The sequence below is a fragment of the Lutjanus erythropterus genome, chromosome 16, assembly GCF_056507025.1.
Source record: "Lutjanus erythropterus isolate fLutEry1 chromosome 16, fLutEry1.hap2, whole genome shotgun sequence".
In the NCBI taxonomy this organism is placed as follows: Eukaryota; Metazoa; Chordata; class Actinopteri; order Lutjaniformes; family Lutjanidae; genus Lutjanus; species Lutjanus erythropterus.
In genome coordinates, this window is record NC_139332.1 from 16,279,051 (window position 1) to 16,301,147 (window position 22,097).

The window sequence follows — 22,097 nt, forward strand, 5'->3', positions numbered from 1 at the left end:
ACAAGAGAAAAAGACAGAGTGCGTTAGGGATTACAGTAGATGACACACCAGAGATAGAAAGAAAGGAAAGACAGAGAGAGAAGGAATGGAGAGAGGGAGTGTGTGAGCTTCAGACAGAGTGGCGCTGCCTCAGCCTTGGGGCCTGTCTGGGTGCAGAGCCTAATTAAAAAGCCTCGCACATTCACACAGCACCATAAAAACCGCTGGGAGAGATGAAAGGGAGGGCCCCTCCACAAGGTGTACTGTAACCTCAACACAACAGCTGTCTGAGGCAGAGACACAGGGAGAGATGGGAAGAGATGGAAATGGGAGAAAAAGAAGGGGCGGACAATGGACGGAGAGAGGAAGGGGTGCTAGAAGTGGGATTTGTGCGTGTGTGTGTGTGTTTGTGCTGAGCTCAATCGACAGTGGGTGATTTTTAGGCCTATACTGATATCAATATTTCAGAGTAAAAAAGGAAATCTGGCGATATATGAGTGGATATTTACAATGGGGTATTATAGCCACATGAAGGGTAAAAAAAAAGAGAGACCAAGAGAAAGACTTAACTTTTAGTGTTAAACAATAATCAGAGGAGGAATATATATATATTTTTTTTTTTTTGCATCATGAGAATGAAGTGGAAATGTTGAGAATAAAGTTGAACATATTAGTTGAATTTAATCTGAAGAGGAAGATGTTTGTTTTAATTTTGCATTATGAGAATGCTGAAAAGTTGAGAGTTAGTTAAATACATTGTCACGAATTAAGTCAAAATAGTATTTTAATTTTATTTTCAACGTTCGTGAATTTCTCTCTGGGGATTACATTACAAGGTTTATCTTATTTTGACTTTATTTTCCAACATTGTGACCTTATTTTGAAAATTCTAAATAATAAAACAATCATTTTTTTTCCCCTCCTGACAGGCCCTAGTACTCTTCTGAAGATATTCACCTTATAATATAAACAAACATCCTTTCAAATTTGATTTTAAGATATGTATTAAGCAGGATGTTTGATTGCTCTAGTGGACAAATTATTTAAAGATGATCTAATTCATGTTTTTGGCATTTTTTTTTATTGCAGTTTCAGTTATTTACAGACCAAAATATACATCAGATACCAATATATCTGTGATAATCTAATACTAAACAGTTTGTGCTATGTCTTTGTTTTGTATTTCTATAGTTCCACCTCTTTTTGTTAAGTATGTTTTATTGAAGAAGGGTTTAGTGATATAAGACAAAAGAAGTTCATCCCAAGTTTTGCTAAAAACAAATAAAAACAAAATGTGAAAAGTAATAATGGACAGTCGAGTTCCTACTTATGTAAAAGACAAGGAGCAGCCGGATCTTATTAAATTATGACTCTTCTTCAGAGAGAACCTTATTTTTATTTTTCAAGGTAGGGAGTACAAATGTCCTCAAAAGCAGCGCAGGATTATAAAAACTCATAAAAGTGGTTAAAGCATTCAAATTATTAATTCTTCAGACATTTTAGATTATGGTCAGAGGTTAGGGAACACATGGCCTTCTGAAGTACACCAAAAATGTGCATGTTACTGTAAAAATACAGCTTTTGCACCCAAACTCGCCATTATTGTGTATGTGGCCTGATTGTTTTTACTTGGTGATATCTGAGCCACACTGATTTGGCTGAAGACTACGTCTAGTACTGTGATAAAAGATGGAGGATTAATTAAATAGGGCTGCAACTAATGATTATTTTCCTTATCGAGTCCAAAGTGACATCTTGAAATTTCTTCTTTTGTTCAACCAACAGTCCAAAACCCAAAGACTTTTCATTTACTGTGTGTGTTTGTGTTTGTCTCAGTCTCTCAGACCGGCTGCTTGGATTCCAGAGGCTTACAAACTGCATTCCTGACAGGTAGAGTGGGAGGAGTGGAGGAGAGGAGACAGGTTGGCTGGAAGAACAAATGAAAGAATGTAGTCCCCCCTCTCTCTCTCTCTCTCTCTCTCTCTATCTTTCTCCTCCTCCTCCTCTCATTCTTTCTCTTTTTCTCCATCACCTTTACTCTTTCACTCCACGGTTGTTCTGAAAGGCTGTGAGACCTGCAGATAGATAGTAGCTCACACATACACACAAACACAAACAAACAGAGCCGAGCCAATTTCAAGCCTCGATTGAACCTGTTTTCCAGCCGGCGGGGTGACAGCAGAGGTCATTTTACTCCATCTCACAGTTTCAGTATTCGATCAGCTGAGCGATTCCTGTTTATATGTTGTATCTCTCTCTTAACCTCTCCTTGTTTTAGTCCATGTCGCCATCACTTTGTAACTATAGTCCTTTTCTCATCTAAGTCTTGGGTATTTCACATCACCAAACTGCATTTAATACATCATTTTATTTTCACGTACGCCTTTGCTGAATAATGTGTCTCACTGCAACTTCAAGCCATCTTTCTTAAACACGTCCTTGATGATGTATTTGGCCATATACACATCACATTACAGAGATGAGTAAAGTCTTCCTTGTATCTACTGACTATTCAAGATGTAAACTACTATTTTACTGTAGTCTGTCCATAATCTTCCTATCTTAAATAAGGCGATTTGGAGCAACAAGTCTTAAAACTAATCTTTAAATGAAGCTTAATCCTTGTGGCGCCGCACATGAAGCAACCGCTTGTCATTATCTTTCCTTTGCTGAGAAGCTAAGGAGCTTCTAGCACGTTTCAACTGGAAAACTATCACTGAAACACTGGATACTGACAGTTTATATCACAATGTGATCCCAGTTTATTGACATAATGCAGTTTAGAAAAAGACTGGATGCAAGTTGAGTATTTAATACTTTACATGTTGATGTGTCTTCTAACCTTGGCTTTGATATCCGTACTGATAAAAATCCACCTAAAATTAAACAATCAGTGAGGTGACTTTTCTACAGTGGAGTAATAAGGTCAGGTATAAGGTAGACAAAATAAGAGGAAGAGGATTTTTTTTAATTTTAAGTTTTGAGAATAAGGTGGAAATGTCATGAAGAAAGTTGAAATTTCCAGAATAAAGCTGAATAGTCAAAAATAAAGTTGGATGTCGAGAGTAATTCCGAAATGTTGAGAATAAAGTCGACATATCAAGAATGAAGTTGAAATATCGAGAATGAAATTAAATAGTCAAGAATAAATCTCAAATGCTGAGAAGACAGTTGCAATGTCCAGAATAAGTCAAGAATAAAGTCGAAATGTTGAGACTAAATTTGAAATGTCCAGAATGAAGTTGTATAGTCAAAAATGTCCAGGATAACAAAATGTCATGAATAAAGTTAAAATGTTGAGAATAACCTTGAAATGTTGAGAATAAAGTTGAAATACTATTTTGACTTCATTCTCAAAATATTATTTTAATTTTATTCTACAAAAATCTTCCTTCTCAGATTTAATTTTTGGTCTGCCTAGGACTATTTCCACCTTTATTCTGTCAACATTTTGACTTAATTCCTGACATTTCAACTTTATTCCTTAGGTGCAAAATTTTAAAAAAAACTTCCTCCTCTCTCTCTTTTCCCCTTATGCCTGGGCTTAATACTCATCTGTACTTCTTACAATCACTCACACTCACTATGACAGAGTCTTTCAGAAAACCTTTCATCACTTGGACTTCCAGAGGGATCCAAACCATCTCGTCTCTGTAGTAGTCATATAATTTCGCCGGTTCCATCCTGACTGCACATGCATCACACTAGCTTGGCAGCTTCACACCAGATTTAATGCCTGCACACTGAGGGCACTGAGATGTTGTCCTCAAATTAGAAAATATTTCGCAAACGGCAATAAAACAGAAAACCGCAACACAATCTTTGACCGAAGATCAAGATCTCATTTTCACTTCATAGACTCTTGTTAACAATCAACCTGAACTGACAGAGATGTGGGCCTTTAATTAACTTCTTCAGAGAGCAAAAGTGGAATGATTATGCTACATCCAATCACTTGGTAGGTGCTGGTTTTGGGGTCAAGAGAGCAAGAAGGGTTCAAGTTATGCACAGTCACAAACCCACTCCCAGCTGTCGCAACGTCTTCACACTCTGGCCGGCTAAATGCTTTCACTAACCACAATATTTGCACCGCTGAGTGTAAAAACATCAGCAGACTTCTGTGCGACAGCCTTTTTGAACCATGAGGGCAAACATACGTGTGAATGCAAAGAGAATTCGCTGTGAATATATGTATGTGTGTGTGTTATAACAGTTGGGTTGAAGGCGAACCCCGAGGGGATTTTAGGTAAGCAAAGGCAGCTTGCTTAAGGTGCACGTGAGGCGCGAGTGGTGCGTCTATATTTGCACACACACACAAACTCAGGTATTCTGTCTGCCCACACACAAATATGGGTTATGTGGGATAAGAGACAGACGCACATTCCTGCGGTGCCCCTCAAAGGAAAGGGAATTCCCAAATCCTGAAAAATAACACACTCTTCTGATGAAAATCCACAGAAATGTTTTAATATGTGTCACGGGACCCTTCGCATAAGACTTATGGACTGGCTGCATGCAAACATGAGCTAAAATTCATCAGAGTGCTTTACTGCCTGTCACAGCCAAGTATGAAAGCTGTAACTGGATCTTGCATAAAGCTGAAGGAATTATGCAATATGCATTATGTATTTTTCCTCATATTGAATAGGTCTCTCTTTGATTCCTGGCTGTGTTTGCTGTTTGACGCCCTGCTCATGTTGATCCCTCTGTCCCTCCATGTTAGCGTCACCTCCGCTATTAAATATTAAATTTTTTTGTCTTTAAAGTGCCTCCTGGCTCTTTTCCCCTCACTCTTTCCTGCTGACTGTTCTGTTCAGTTTCCTCTTTCGCACCATTTTCTTTCTTTCTATATTCCTGTGTGCATTCTGCATCACCTGTACTGCTACATCTATATGCTTTCCATCTTGGTCAGACGTCATTCTTAATTTCTGACCATCTTCAATCTCTCATTTGCTTCTTTATTCTAACAAATCCTTCCTCATTTCCACTCCACTCATTTGTGTGAATTTAACAATGAAATCTTATCCTGTAATTCTGTTTTCATCACAGAATTTCCACTGTCTGTACCTCTGTGTCTCTCCACCAACCCCCACAGAAGTGCCTTTGAATGTATTAGCTAACTTTTCTATTCTCCAACACTCACTCTGACAGAAACAGTGACAGTTTGCTTTTTACTGCCACTGAAATGGAATTCGTCACATTGGTTTGAAAGGAGAACAAATGCCCTTAGTGGACGAGGTCACTCAAAAACCAGCGAGAGGAGGAGTGCCCACCTCTGGAGTGTGCCTGAGTTACATCAACTGAGTGCACGTCAGTGAATCGAACACTCACTGAGGCGCACAGTGTTTAAAGCTGGGGTAGGCAGCTTATTTTTGGTGTCATTGGGCAAATCTGCCACAAAAACCTTTAAGCATAATGAAATTCAAGTGTTCTGTGAGAAAAATAGACTTCTGTTCCTCCTAGTTTTCAGTTTTTTTTCGGTAAAACAGTTGATTTCTGAATCTCAATCCCAAAAGTCAGTATTTCACAAATCAACACAACTGGAAGACTCAACAATCAACTAACTTCAAGCCACCAGTCCAAAGCTTCCATAATCTGATGACCTGGAAATGAGACTCAACCATTAACTAGCTCTCTCCTTTACAGGAACTATATGTTAGATTAACACGAATAAGATGTTGTCTCAAATTTCTATATCTACGTCAGTTAGCATGCTAACCAGCTAGCCCTGGGCCATCCTGTTTCATAACACTACTTTGTACCTCAAGGAGGTAATAGTGAGTCACTGTAGCATCCAGTCTGTACTTAAGAGGATGCAGAAGTAGCACTGCGCCGGCGGCACAAAAATTACATTTGGTCACAAAGACAGAATCGATAGAAACAGAATCAAAACAGGAGTTAACATTGGGATTACTTTCCACAACTGTAGACAGCTCTTGGTGAGTCTGATGATGAACTCACAACATTGCTTCAGGACCGGTAAGCATAATGTAACTGACAGTGTTAATATGTTTGCAAAGGTTGTTGAAAGACAGACCTGCGGGAGGCACTGTGCATTTCTTTGTTTCATACAATAAGGGTGAACACCTCAACTTTTTAGCAATATGATGCCACCAATTTCTCTGAAGTTTGTTTCGTCTTTACTAATGTCCTCTTTGATGGTTGCCAGGATACTATAATATTGACTCTTGCAGAGTGAATGAACACGATTTGTCTTCAAAAGATGACAACTCTTGTTACAGAGTGCTGGATTTTCTTAACTCCTTTTGACTTGTTGAAGTTTGCGAACAGCAGTAGCAAGTCATCAATATCCATTTTCCCAAGCTGCTGGCACAGAGTAAGCGTGCAGCATGTTCCTGGCAACACTGTTTACAGAGCGTTATTGTTCATCGGTGTGGATGTTCATATCATTATTGTCACATTCATTGTTCTGGGTGTGGAGTTTTTAGGCCTTACAGGCAAACCTTCTTCTGGTGTTGCAAAGACATTCACCCTGCTTCTGTCATATTGTCTGTACACCTGTTCTGTTCCAGCTATAAAAGTACAGCATTTCATTAATTGATCTTTCAGGGGGGCAGCGCACAGCCTGGGAGGAAACTTCCTGACAGGCTAAATTCAGGTCAAAATAATCAGGGTACCAAAACAATTTGTGGCGCAATAGGAGCAGCTTGTCAAAGACCCTAATTGTGTCACTCTACTATTGAATACTTTCACTACACACCCACACAGTATCCATACAGCCAGTAACACAACTTATCCAGCGTATTATCACACACATACACACAGAAGTAGTGAAAGAAAGACTGATTTTCAAAGAAGTTGCTCCCCTACAGGACTCAGCTTCTCCCCCTCACTAACTGGTTCATTCTCCCACACACACACATTTTCTCTCTACAATCTCTACAATCAACCCCCCACACATCTTCTCTCTCTCCTGCTCTCTTGTGCACACGCACACATGCACATGCAGGCACACACACGTGTACACACACACACACACACGCATACCTTGGTGCTCCAGAGTTTGACGGTCCAGTCAAAGGAGGACGTGATGAAGAGGTGGGAAAAGTCGACGGCGCCCACTGCGCTGTGGCAGCTGATGCCCGTCACGGGCCCCTGGTGGCCCTCGAACATCTCACAGATACCGGCCTTACTGAGGAGGGGATACACAGGTGGTTCAGGTACGTGAGGTTTTAGTGGCCTGAACTTGTTTAAATTTAAAGCTGTGAAGTTGTTGGCGCCTTACTGAGGACGCTGATGTTCAAAATATATTTGCAGCACAGTAAGGGAGCTTTGATTAAAAGTGAAACAATTACCTCCTTAAATTGAGAGAAAATAATCAATTTATTTTTTCTAAAACAATTCTAGCCCAACTTCTAATTTAAGAAGTTCCACTTGTTTCATTACTTCCAAGGCAACAAGCAAAAACACAAAACCTCAGTGTTTTTTGATTATCAAAATGTATATTTTTTCCAGAATTATTTTACTCTGATCTAAAATAATTCTAACTGTATTAAGGCTGGGCAATATATTATATCAATATTGTGATATGAGACAAGAAATTGTTGTTACATTGTGATATGACATAAATCTTTTCCTGGTTTTAAAGGCTGCAGTACAGTAATGTGATGTAATTTCTGAACATAAGAGGCTGTTCTAGCCGTTCTATTATTTGTCTTTACCCACCTGGTCATTATAGCCACAATGCTGATGATTATTTATCAAAAATCGCATTGTGTTCATACACTGCCTGGCCGAAAAAAGACACACTTGAACATTTCGTTGGACTGCCTGTAGCTTTGATTACAGCACACATTCACCATGGCATCATTTCAATAAGCTAAGTCGCAACATTTATTTCTGTCCAGAGTTGCATCAATTTTTCACCAAGATCTTGTATTGATGATGGGAGAGTCGGGCAACTGCGTTAAGTCTTCTCCAGCACATCCCAAAGACTCTCAGTGGGGTTAAGGTCTGGACTTTGTGGTGGCCAATCCATGTGTGAAAATGATGTCTCATGCTCCCTGAACCATTCTTTCACTATTTGACCTCATGAATCCTGGCACTGTCATCTTGGAATATGCCCATGCAATCTGGGAAAAAAAATCCATTGATGGAAAAACCTGCTCATTCAGTATATTCAGATGAGCTGACCTCATTTTTTTGGCCACATAACTTCGCTGAACCTCGACCTGAGCAACTGAAGCGACCCCAGATCATAACACTGCCCCCACAGGCTTGTATGTTAGGCACTAGGCATGATGGGAGCATCACTTCATCCGCCTCTCTTCTTACCCTGATGTACCCATCACTCTGGAACAGGGTAAATCTGGACTCATCAGACCACATGACCTTCTTCCATCGCTCCAGAGTCCAATCTTTATGCTCTCTAGCAAACTGAAGCCTTTTTTTCTGATTAGCCTCACTGATAAGTGGTTTTCTTAAGGCTACACAGCTGCTTAGTTCCAAGCCCTTGAGTTCTCTTCACATTGTGGGCGTGGAAATGCTCTTCCTTTCACTAATAAATATAGCGAGTGAGTTCTACTGTTGATTTTTTACGATTTGATTTCACCAAAAGTTTAAGTGATCCCCAATCACGATCATTCAACATTTTTTTCCAACCACATTTCTTCCTCAAAGATAATGGTTCACCACTATCCTTCCAGGTTTTAATAATGCGTTGGACAGTTTTTAACCCAGTTTTAGTAGTTTCATCAATCTCCTTAGCTGTTTTCTTTGCTTGATGCAGGCCAATAATTTGACCCTTCTGAAACAGAGTAACATCTTTTAAACGACCACAAGATATGTCCTCTGACATGGTCGTTTAAGAAATGAGCAGCTACTCACTGCATTAGTTAGGCTTAAATAACTTGTTATTGTTATACTTGTGAGAGCACAAGCATGTTCATAGTTGATACTGAGGTATTTGGGCAAAAATATTGTGATATGTGATTTGGTCAATATTGCCCAGCACTAGCTCCACTACAAAGCATTATAGCTGCAGTGTTTAATTATTATATATGTGATGTTTTTGAATTAATTTTATGTCTAGGTAAGCATTTACTGCCGTAGATGTTTAGGGTTGAGTTTATTTTAACTACTTTACATGCATGTCAGGCAGTTTAATCTACAGCACTGTATCATATCCTATAATATCCTCATATGCTTTAAAAATTTATGGTATGTTATTTTCGAGAAAATGTGTATCGAGATACACATAAGAACTGCATTAAGACTTAAACAAAACATGTTGGATCACTTATGTTTGCTTTGACTGGTGCATTGCGTGTGTGTGTCCACGAACCTGCCATGTCTGGATGCAGTGTACACAGTGCCCTCCTCACTCCCGACCACATAGTTGTTAACATCTCCTGTGGGAAAAGCCATGCCTGTCACCGCCACAGGTTTGGATTTATTGTACACCAGCTCCATGGTCTCCTACAGACACACGCAGAGTGAAGCATTAATGTGAGCCTATATACACACATCAGAACAGTGACAGAAATAACATTCCACTCTCCGTTTTAACAAATCATTTTATCTAGCATTGAGTCACAAAATCCGCTTCAACTCAACACTTGACTCGCTTAGTATTTTCGAGCTGTCAGCAGGTTGTGTGGACTGTGTGCGGATGTGTGTGTACCTGTGGCTGGGAGAGCATGTCCAGACTCCAGGAGCACATCCTGCCGTCTGTGGACACAGTGATCAGGTTGTTGGCATTCTGGGTGCCGACCACGTTCACGCAGTACACTGGGTGCTACACACACACAAAGAGATAAAGACACACAGGGATGCAAAATGGATCAGATGGGCGGAGATACACATTTGCACAATACAAGAGACAACATTTTCAATATCTCATAATTTACCTCAACTCTATGATGCTCATCTAATTCTCTACACATTTTGCATCTTGTATATTTGGATAATTTCTGACTCTAGTAGATTGTCAGGGACATATTTCAAAAATTTGATACGCTAATATTATAAAATTAGATTTTAAAGTGGTCCTGAAATGCTAATGTAATTTAACCCTTAAACACATGACATCATCAGATACTGTGTGGACCAGTGCGCTCACAGACAGCTCACATGCCAGTGAGCAGTCGTTCCTTCCGTTTGGGACGTGCGCTCCTGCTGCAAATCCACAGCAGTGAAGGCATTATGTCATTACTGGGCAGTAATTGATTTGTGTGTCTGCAGTACAAAGAACCCATTCAGCAATCAGCACCAAGCTAGCTGGCTGGACACACTGACTGGAGAGGACGAGAGCAACGGCCTCATAATTGGGGTTTAAACCTAGTGCATTGCATGAAGTGCAATGCTCCAGGGTGGGGGTACGTGTACATGTCTTCTGTGTCAGTGATTATGTGCAGCCCCTTGAGATATTGCTGGTGTATATTGGTCAGTAATTTGTTAGGGTCCTTGAGCTCACTGGAGCATCTAAACTGAGCGGTTACTGATGTCTAGAGTGAGTGTGTGTGTGTGTGTGTGTGTGTGTGTGTGTGTGTGTGTGTGTGTGTTTGTGTGTGTGTGTGTGTGTGCGTGTGTGTACGTGTGTTTCAACTGTGGAAAAATAATCAGTCTCAAAGCTACAAGGACATGTCATTATCATGTGAAAAATGTAATGCTGCCCTACCAACAACAGTATGATGTGATATAATTTCGTATCTGTACATCAGGATGTTTATATGGCATGTTTTTAAACCTTTAACTCTCTGCTGGAATGTTCCTACTGAATATATTTTTTTTTTTAATAATTGTTTTATGTAACAATCAAAGCACAACAGGGGGCTGTTTCATTTAGGTCAGAGCTTATTTCACCAGGGCTGCAACTAACAGTTGTTTTCATTATTGAATAAACATGTGAGGATTATTTCATAAATCAATTAATAGTTCAGTCTATAAAAAATGTCAGAAAATGTTGAAAAATGTCACATTATAATTTCCCATAGCCCATGGTGACTGTCCAGAATCAACTTATCAACAAAAACTAAATGTATTCATAGAAAACCAGGAAAATTAGGATAGCTTCAGATTTTAAGAGCTGGCACTAGCACATAATTGGCATTTCTGCTTATTGATTGACTTAACAGATTAACTTATTATCAAAATGTGATATTTTGTCTTGAAAATATTTTATATGTTTTTTGTAAATGTGTCAAAACTGAAAATATTAGCTGTTTACTGCAACTCAGACTAGGCATACAAGTTCATACTAGGCTTTTTATTTGGTGGTCAATAAGGCTGCTAATATTACAGACTTTTGACTGTGTAAAACAACTACCGGGCAGTTTTAAACTTAATTTCTTTGTCCTTTCCTCATCTAATCATATATAATAAAACAAAAGGTTAAATGTTAATTTAACATGCTAGATTTATATTCCCAGATTGCCAATTACTGTCAATCTTGTAAGACACTGTTTAATTCAGCTGTACATATGTGCAGAGAGCAACAAACTTCAACACTGAATAGAAAATAACCACAAATAATTTACTTTAAATATTTTAAATCTTTAATAGGGTCTAGTTCGCCTCTTTTAGAGCTGCATGATTTAATAGATCAACTGATTGTTAATTGCTTATTAAATTAATTGTCAACTATTTTGAAAACTGATTTGAGTCATTTTTTTTTAAGAAAAAAGTCAAAATATATTTAGCTTTCTCTACTCCGTTATGACAGTAAATTGAATATCTTTGGGTTGTGGACAAAACAAAACTAAACTAAACAGGACATTTTATAGACCAAACAACTATTAATCAATTAATTGAGAAAATAATCAACTGATTAATCAACTATAAAAATAATCCTTAGTCGCGGCCCTAGCATGTTTTCTATTGTATATTTTGTCTGTTGATATTTTCAACTGGTGGACAACTACACGTGATACTGTCAAAAAAACGACATATGCAGGCTTACGTAAACCCTGCTGCAGCTTTACCGATGAGTGTTGCAAGTTCACAGTCGAGTCCCTGCTCAGAATTGTTGTACTGGACTTTAACTGTATGTCATATTGATACCGGAGCCAGCCTTACAGTGTGTGCAGCAGCGGACAGGGGAGTCCTCTGGACAGGGGTTCGACGGTGACTGCGGTTGTCCCACAGGACGATCTGTCCCGAGTAAGTCCCCCCCACCACCAGGTTGGGATGGAACCTGGCGAAGCCCACAGACACTACAGGAGACTGAGAAAACAGAAAGAGAGAGAAGAGGGTAAGATAGCAGAAGCATAATATATATTATTCTGGTGTGAAGTTTTATGGGAAAAAGACATATTATCATGAACCAACAATGAACATGTTGGGAATCGAAATGGTTGGTCAGATGAAATGTGGAGATTAAACAGCAGACGGTGAGAAAAGAGCAGACTAAGAAAGATATGAAGTGAAAACTGTAACGCTAGACGAAGCATGAGTGAGAATGAGTGATCAAGGCGGCGTGATGGGTGGCAGACGTGGGGAGATAGACGGCGAGGGAGATGATGAGTCTGGCTACGGTGAGGGTCCGCCGAGGAGACTAGAGAGGGGTGACGCTGGGGCGGAGACCAGACAAAGAGGGGAATTGTAGTCCTCTTTGCCCCAGCCGTTTCACATTACAGCATCAAAACCCCAGCAGCCACTGGAGCGCTCACTGTAGCCTCCATCATGACAAGCGCACCCTTGAACTCCCTCCCTCCCCAGTGCCGTGTTTATTGAGTTTTGGTTCCTCTTCAGTGCTTGTCCCATATGGGCTTCTGCATGCAGCAGCTAGCCTCCCTTGACCCTGAGCCAATGGAGCATCTGTGCCATGGAGTTATGAGAAAATGTTTCAGCATCGTGGTGCTACAGGCGAGTAAGTGGTGTCACAAATTCATCCCTCCATCCATCCATCTAGTAAAGCAGCATGATCATGTTGAGGGGAACGATAATTTACAGGCAAGACGGGGCCAAGAGAGCATTAAACAAGAAGCTCAGAGACACGCAGCACAATTAAAAACAGTCAAACTATAACAACATGCAGGGTGCATTTCGCAAAAACATTGTTGCCTAATATGGTTGTAAATTTTGTCAGAAGAACTGTCAGTGACAGTTTTAGTGTTCCTGAAAACAGTACGTCAGACGTTTTATTGTTGAAACAACAGCTCTGAGACCATGTTTAGGAGCAAAGCTTGTTATTAATTATCAGAATTCCCCCAAATAAATCACTGTATTAACAAGGCAATAAGATTTATGCTAATATATTCACAGTACATACACAGTACAAATGTTTTAAATGGTTGGTGGTCTAAAGCCCAATGATACTACTACTGTAAAGACAGTAAAACTATAATGAATATGATTCTAAGAAATTAAGGGAAATTCCAAATTAATTAATGACCACTATAACAGTCCTTCTAGTAAACAGCTTTAGCTTACATGAATCCCCTCATGGGAATGACCTCTTTTAAAACACAGATATTATCCAATTTATAATAGAGTACCACAAACAACAAACACTGTGGTGTATTAATAAACTACTGAGGCTGTAGGGTGCCACTTGTCTAACTGTAGATAAGCATAGCTATACAGTTATTCCAGAGTAATTACATCATTGTAAAGTTTTGTTTTGTAAGTTTTACATCACACGCACATTCAACGTAGTCATGGCAGTACTGGGGCGGAGACATTACTACATAGGTAGGAAAATTAGTTTCTATTTAAGAAAAGTACCTCAGGTTGCCAATAATCCAAAAAATAGACATTGCCTACAAACAGTAGCACCTTTTAACTGGTGACTTTAATGTTCACCACCACTGACATATTGCTCAAAAAGAGAGACTATGCAACCTTTCCTGAACAGCAGAGATTCTGACCCACTAGCTGTATAAAGACGGACAACACATCTACACTTCCTCCTGCTGTTCAAAAATTAAGCCAAAATTTGTGGATACGAGTGCTGCCATCCTGTGCTGATGCTGATGATGTCATTGTCTGCACAGTCGCAGTCAGATGAGGAGCCGTGCTTTCCAGTTTCTGCCCAAACAGGCTCACCTTTCAATCATGACATGGCACCTTCTTTTTATAGAGTCAAATAACTAATTAAAACCAAACTCATAAGAAAAATGAACAGTGGTGGCTGGTCAACTGAAGTCCTAGAAGTTCGGTGAATAAGATTGAATTACTTTGAAATATTTACTGTGTACTATTTTACATGAGCAAAGATGATATTGTGTAGTTGGTGAGTAAAATGTCTAATCTTGAATCTAAAATGATTTACATTGTTTTTTGCCTACTGACTCTTGTTATAAGTTGCATATGCGCAGTTCGATCCTCTTAACACAAGAGATAGGAGCTTGGTGGAGCGCACATTAGCTGCGCCCTCAGCATTCAGTTTAACACTGTTGATTTACACACAATCACCCTCTGGGTGGCTCAATCTACATCAAGCATTAAATATGACAAAGTGAGATGTGTGATAATCGGAGGAGTCATGAGCATCAGCTGCTAGAATGACATAAAAATTATGTGAAATCACTATAAATAAGGTGTTTTGAGAGGAGAACATTACAGGAGAAGCTTGGAATTAAAGAAGCTGGACCTGATCAGCACAAAATCATGAACCAACAACAATCAGCGGAAGATGATAAACTCTGTGGAGAGCATAGTTACAGTGTAACTCAGCAGCAGCTGAACAACACACACCTCAAACTGGGACCATATGATCTTCAGAGAGGTGACCTGTGCCGGATGAACTATTCTGATCCTTTACTTCAGTAAAAGCACTAATACCATGCTGTGAAAATACTCCACTACAACTAATAGCCCTGTATTCAAAACCTTATTTGAGTAAAATTATGTAAGTATCATCAGCTGTTATCAGCATGAAAAGTAAAAGTAACCACTGTGCAGAAAAATGCTCCATGTCAGTAACTTGTGAGTAAACCTGTCAGGCAAATGTAGTAGAGAAAAAAGTTGAGCAGAACTATAAAGAAACATAAAATTGATGTAATTTGAAATTCTACTTAAGTACAGTACTTGAGTAAATGTACTTAGTAACATTCCTCCACCAGACCTGTCAAACACATTTAACCACAGAGTCACTCAGAAATTTACATTTCTCAGGGAGAATTTATGTACAAAAAGTAAATTCTGCCACATGATGGCAATTTTCAATTTTCAAACTAAAATTTTCTTAAATTTTAATATTGTTTAATAGGTTTTAGAGAGTTCATGAGTTCATTTTGTGGTATTGGATTTCTTTCATTCTTATTGAGGTATTTTTGTTTACCTTTTAGCATAACAAATTATATCACAAAAGCTGATTTCAATACAGGATTTGCACCAACTGATATACTTTAACTTAGCAAGCTCCATTAGGCTAAAAAATGTTCATTCAGCTCAGCAAATACAAATTAAGGCCTTTTAGTATATTCAAATACACCATACAGCTATTGCTGCTACATTCTAGATAAAGCTTGCTAATATTAGTCAACATTAACCAGCAACATCTACTGGCCATACCAGTAAGGCTGCAGTACAAAAACCCCTAACTGGATTGAATTAAGCATCTGTGAGTTTTTTTGCTTACAAATTGTGGTATTTATTTGTAAGATTGTGTAACTTCTGAAATTAGAAATGACAACAGTCTTGGTTTAATACCATAAAGGTCAAATGACTGCTGTATTGAATTTCACATTTGGAAAGTCTCAGCCATCATGACTTTCTTTCACAAGTTTCTTATAAATCAAAATGTATTAAATGTGATGGAGGAAATATTACCGAACAACAGCAAATCAATTCATTGGAAACACTGAAATGTAACAGTGCAAAGGTAGCATCAAACAAAGAGTTCACTTATAGTCACAACATTTGTTCTTGCTTACAGTAGCTCAATAAGAAGATCCTACTGAACTGACTTAACCTACAAGTCTTCAATAGTATAACATTTGTCTTGTTTTTCATGTCTCTCCCTTGTGATCCCCTCTCTTTCTCTCCGTCTCCACCACCACACCATGTGCAAAGCAGCCAACTCCAAACCCCAGTTCATTTTGAAAGGAGACTGGAAAACAAACCAGAGGGAAAGAAAACACTGCACACTCTTTCTCCTTCTTTTTTGTTTCTTCTGAGGCGTCACGGCCTCCAGACGAAAGGCTTGGGAGTCGCTTCAGATGTCAAGACTCAAAATAAACTGAACTTTGGTGGTTAAAAATAAAGTCGCTCGTCAGCCGGCAAGGAGGCACGCTCCGAAAAGGTCATCTACACAGTCAAGATTAAAAAAAGATAAAAGGTTTTTTAGCAGGCATTAGCACACAAGATTTGATTGTCATAGGCAATTTGCACATTAAAATGTGCGTAAATTGCAAGTGTTGCACCATCTAATTTAATTTGGACAAAATATTCCTAACTTGGCCTATGTGTTTAAGTACTAAAACAAGGTTTTTTAACAGGAAACTTCAGCTGGAATGTTAGGACTAAAGCACTCATACTCAAAGCACTCAAATACGCATGGACAAGACTGCCTTCAACTAGATCACTTTTAATATCCTACAGTTTTGAGATGACCTTTACACTCCGTGGTCGTCTGACAGGCTGCTGTCTGAGGTTTGCTCCCCCTCCATCACTGGGCTAATGAACCCAAGCCCTACCCTGTCATCTCTGTACACAAACATACACATCCAATAAGAAGTATGCACACACGCACACGTGATTCCACCACCACAGCCATTTATCAGCCTCTTTAAAAAGTCGGGAAACTACAAATTATGTTAAACCTCTGGAAGAAACAGGAAAGCAGAGAGAAGGAAGTATAAACAACATCTAAAAGTTATATTTCTATTAAACTTTGATTTAATAGAAAGCAAGATTTGCTTTCTTGCTGATTGTTAGGTGATAAGTCAATACAAGTCTCACATGATGTCAATTAAATCTAAGACTACTGGCAACAGCTTAGCTTAGCATGAAGACTGGAAACATGGGGGAAACAGCTAACTCAGCTAATTCACCTACAAGAATGTACAAAATGTGCTATATCTTGTTTGTTGAAAAAAAGTGTAAAAACAGCAGTAAAGCGTCATCAAGTCATCAAGGCAGGCGAGCATTATCCGGGAACTGTTATTCCTTTACACTGAGCTAAAATTAATAAAGAATTGTTGAATTTAACAAGGCAATGAGCCCCGAATCCCCACAGAACTTTGAGCTAGACTAAATGAAATTTAGTCCTAAAAGGAAATCAATAAGCATGTAATCAAATCAATCAACGTACACAACCAATATTCACCTTGGCAGCCAGACATTACAGGATGGTGTATTTTCAGGTGTCTTTTCAAATTGGTTGTGTTTTTTCCTGCACATCTTTAATCCACAAGTCGATCTTTCAGTTTGAAAACAAGAGAAAATTGTCAACAGACAGGTTGTCTCTCCTCCTTCGTTTCTGTTCTTTCATTTCTTCCGACCTGACAAGCCGCCGGCAAAGACAAGGTATGCACATTTCAAGCTATCTAGATTAATAAGTGTCTTGATATGTCTGATTACTGGTGATCTAATTAGGTTGTCCTAAACCAAGTATTTCATCTCATCTTTCCTCATCAGGGCAAAACGAACAGAGATTATTTCTTTCACTTATGTCCTCACAATTTAGTCACGAAATTAAAGAAAATTTTCAGTGGTAATCCTCTCATCAAACTCAAAAATTGCTTGAAATTTTTGGAGACACAATTCAGTTTTCCTCCATCTTTATTTTTAAATAGATAGAAACCATGAGACTGCTATAAAGTGCCATTTACCATTAGAATTTTAAATATCTTTGTTAAATTGGAGCAATCTGGAGTACAACATAGGCTGTATACCACCTCAGAATATTAATAAGATTATCTTTAAACTTATTACAGAGCCTTCATCTCTTTGATCTTTCCAGTAAAGACCAACATATGACCCTACTTTTACGATTAACACCATCAAAAATGAAAAATAAACACACAAATCCACAAGCAAATAGAAAACATCCCTGCTCTCTACTCTTTCTTGTCGTTCTCCCACCAGTTATCACTCTAAGTAAACATCTCTACCCCACATGTGTAATGACAAAGAAGCCAAATCAAATCAAGAGCCCCCTCTATTTGCTCCATATGTTAGTTTAACTCCTAAGCCCTATCAGTGTCCCCATCTTAAGAGGAAAAATCCTGACTAAACTCTGAATCCCCTCTTTCAGAAACCACAGGTTATGCCATCATTCCCCTCATGTACTGTCAGGCTTAGTGAAAGAGCTACTGAAAATTAGCCCGACTTTGTCCCGAAAGTGCACTTTGAGGCGCCTGCCAGCAGCGACTTGGACTTAACATGAAAGCCATCCTCCCTAAATGCTTCTAATCAAATGTCACATCAGCACATATGTTTTAGAGTTATATGCCTTTTGAATGTACTGTATGTTATTTGGTGCTGAAATAGGATCAATTTGTCCCACACTATAAGGAAGTTTATGATTTAAGCTCAAGGGGAATTGCTTGACACTCTAAAGCAGATTCTCAATTTGGATGTCATGTAGGAAATTAATTATGAATTATGGAGAGCTTGATTTTGTTTCAGCTGTATTTCTGTAGTCTTGTCTACTTTTTATTCATTCATAAGCCTTTGCCATCAATGACTAAAATACTGCTTTTTCATAAATTAGAGGAAACACATTTCACAGTCTATAAACTGTATAAAAAATTTGTGTGTAAAGCTAATGTTCTGAATTAAAGGAGAAGTTTGCTGCATATTCGCTTTCTGGCTGAGACTTAAAGGCAAAGATTGATACAGCTCTCACGCCTGTATGGTAAATATGAAGCTGCTGCCAATTATATAAAAATTCACCCCCCACGCAGTTGTCATGAATGGGTAAATTAGCTGTAAAGACCAAAACCATTTTATGCACCAGGCTGTAAACATGTTTATTTCTGCTGTAATGTTGGGCACTTTAATATGAGAGCCTATGGGGACTGTAGCCTCAAACAAGTAGGTCTATCTTTGGATTCAGAGTACCTACAAGACATGCCTATTATACAATACACACCACAAAACAAATAAGTTTTCTCTCGTCTCCAGTCTTTGTGCTGCACTAAGTTAGCCTGTTGCTGGCAAAATGATTTATTGGCATCTGTTGGTAGAAAATTAAATATTATATCATGAGTGTATTTTACATGTGCATAATCACATGAAAATAAGAACAGTTGTGTTTTTGTTATCTTGGAATGAGCTGTTTCTATCTACAGAGGGTGTGGGTCCTCCTCAGAGTCTGACATGTTGCACTACCATTACTATTTTTCCCCTAGTCCTCCGCGTCCTGCCTGCAGTGGCTCTGCGACCCCCAGGGGAGCCCGCCATCCAGTTTGAGAACCAATGTTCCAAACTCTTGGAAGAGGAGAATGAGACAAGGTGTTTGCAATCTGCACACTCACTGCTAGATGCCACTATATCCTACACACTGGTCCTTTAATTGCTTTATGGGGCTTTTTCATTGAAAAAAATAACAGGACTTTTATTGTGAAGCGCTTATAGGAAATTAAGATCACTGTTTTCTTTACAGTCACTCAACTTGAGCTAAGCTAGTCTTCAGTTAAAAGACACACCAAGAAAATCTGCTGTAGTGGAAATGAAAATCCCTGCCGTGCTTGGCTGATGTGCAAGTCAAACCAAGTCAAGCCAGGCCAGCACATGTGTATGAAAAAGGGGTATCAGAGGTACAGTTAGCTCCGTGTCTTTGGTCAAAGTGAGGCTAGCAGTTATCCCCCCGTTTCAAATCTTTTTGCTTAGCTAAGTAAGCCTGTTGCTGGCTGTAGACTGGCATTCAGACTCATCTAACTCCCGGTAAAGCAAATAAGCACATTTTCCCAAAAAGTCGAACTTTTCCTTTTAAATCAAATGCAGCCACACTCCACCCATCCCCTGCCACTCTTCTTCATTTCAGATTCATAAGTCTGGACATACCAGTCACATGAGCACCACATCTGTCTAAATAACACCTCAACAACTCTCGTGTCGGCAATACTCCCGCTATGATTGCATCTCCATATCAGGGCTGACTGGATACCGAGCCTGACATTTCATTTCCAAATGCAGAGTGGCTGTGTGGATGGTTCTCATCTCACATGCAGCGCGGGTCAGACACCTGCCAAGTCATCTCCTGCCAGCCCAGACGGAGAGGATGTAGGGAGTGACAGCTCCCGGAAGAAAAAGCAGCAGAGAGAGTCACTTTGGTATATTGGGCCTGAGATGAATTGTGGAAGTTTTACAGGGAGACACTCTCGCAGTCAGAACAGCGGGTTTCATTTCTCTCCTCGGGCAAGGTCTGTTGTGTGTTTCTGTGTGTATGTGCATGAGGGAGAAACTCACTCACACACACACAAAGTATCATCTACCGTATCTCACACAGGCTCACAAGGCTAAGTGCTTCTGGCAGCCCTTATTATATTAATGGGAAGTGTTCTGTAGAGGATAATACACACATGGTAGGCCGTGATGAAAGATGGCACCCAGCAAGGGATTAGGGAGGTTCGGAGGAATGACAGAAAGAGAAAGAAAGCTAGAGAGAGGCGAACACTCCCCCCTTTGTTGCCTCCTCCTCTCTTTCGTTCTTTCCTCGGGCAACAAACTGTTGCTTAAGTCGGCTTGGGAAGGCAGAAATGGAGCAAGAGTGCCATGGTGAGAAGAAAAAGGGAAGTGGGGGGGCTGATAGGGCAAGCCAGACAGTATATCCTCCCAAGTAGATCCACGCTCCATGCCCCCACACACCCCCCCAGCCTTCCCTCGCTCACCGCACTCATCTGTTTTCCACTCTGCCTTATCAGGACCAGATGGATCCGACTGTCTCCTCTCGCATCCTCGCTTCTCAACCTCCCCCCTTCTCCCGACCACCTTTCTCCTCCCTTTCTCCCCCTGGCTTTGCTCGTTTATGACACCCCACGGATTTTGTCACTCTGTGGTTTCTGGCGAGGAGAGAGAAATACCAAGCCGAGTCTCAATTTCACCAGGCAAAGAATGAGGGTTTGACGGAGTAAGAGCACAAGGAGGCTCCGGGAACATAAGCAGGCCTTTCTCTGCCTCCTACAGCTCCTTTCCCTTTATTTTTCATATCTTGTTTGTGGCTTTAATGTTGGGATTCCTGTTGTAAATATAATGTATCTGTTCTATCCTGATATATAGCATATAGATGCTATAAGTTCCTCCTCAGGTCTGTTGTATGATTTACAGCAATTGCAGTTTAAGAATAATATAGCCATGTTCGCCAAACTTAACCGTAACTGAATAGTTTTAAAGGATGTTAATTACATAAAATAACATGAAATGTAGCTGTCTTGGACTTTTTTAATTCCTGTTGTACACTTACTGTAATTGTATGGCTGGGTATTGACATTTGTTAATATGGGTGATTCTGTATTGATACCAGAAAAAATACTTATTTTAATATGGAGAGTGTCTTTTAAAAGGAACAGGAAATATACTAATTTACTTTCTTGCCAAGAGTTACAGGGACTCTGCAACTCTGGTTGTGGTAGTTGCCTGGCAACACCAGAAGACACCAGGACGAAACTGTCACGTGTTAATTATTGAGCTTAAGAGGAGCTGGTATGTAGATTTTGGATAGCTGTTTCGTCATTTCCAGATGTCCAAGCACTTTTTTGTCATTTACAAAATATGCAAAACTACTGAATGCATGTGCATTAAATAAACAACACAACAACAATTCCTTGTTTCTTGAACCAAAAGAAATTGATTCATAACTTGAAGCTACATTATGATACTGAATAGTTTTCCATACTTGTGGATACTTTTCATGTGGTACTTAAAATATTTTCTTAGTTCTTTGTTCTTCTCACACAACGAGTAACACTTGACAGGTTGACTGTCTTTAGTTTCCCCATATAACACCACTAATAATCCCTAAGAGACGATCAAACTGTTCATTGACAAGAAGAGTTTTTGTCAGTGGATCCAATGACGAGTATCTGTCCAGGGAAAACAAAGACATGGCAGGTTAGAAGACTGGAGAGCGTGAAAGTTTGTATGAGTTAATTTGTCACCCATCATGGTGATAAGTAATGTGTTTTTGTGAAGGTGGAAGTTATTTATTCCTGTTTTTAATAGGAGTGTGAGGCTATACTGTGTTAAAATAAATTCACAAACTTCTC

General features: G+C 39.3%; 1 protein-coding gene across 12 annotated transcripts in view; it reads right to left on the reverse strand.

Moving 5' to 3' along the window:
• dync1i1a (dynein cytoplasmic 1 intermediate chain 1a) overlaps positions 1 to 22,097 on the reverse strand; it is a 73,220-nt gene that overhangs the window by 9,201 nt on the left and 41,922 nt on the right. For all 12 annotated transcript variants that reach the window (XM_084738999.1, XM_084739005.1, XM_084739000.1 and 9 more), the window contains 4 exons: positions 12,016 to 12,162; positions 9,623 to 9,736; positions 9,284 to 9,417; positions 6,988 to 7,132 (listed from right to left, as the gene is read on the reverse strand). In XM_084738999.1, coding sequence (XP_084595125.1) covers positions 6,988 to 7,132; positions 9,284 to 9,417; positions 9,623 to 9,736; positions 12,016 to 12,162 — 540 coding nt within the window. The remainder of the gene's footprint in view (positions 1 to 6,987; positions 7,133 to 9,283; positions 9,418 to 9,622; positions 9,737 to 12,015; positions 12,163 to 22,097) is intronic.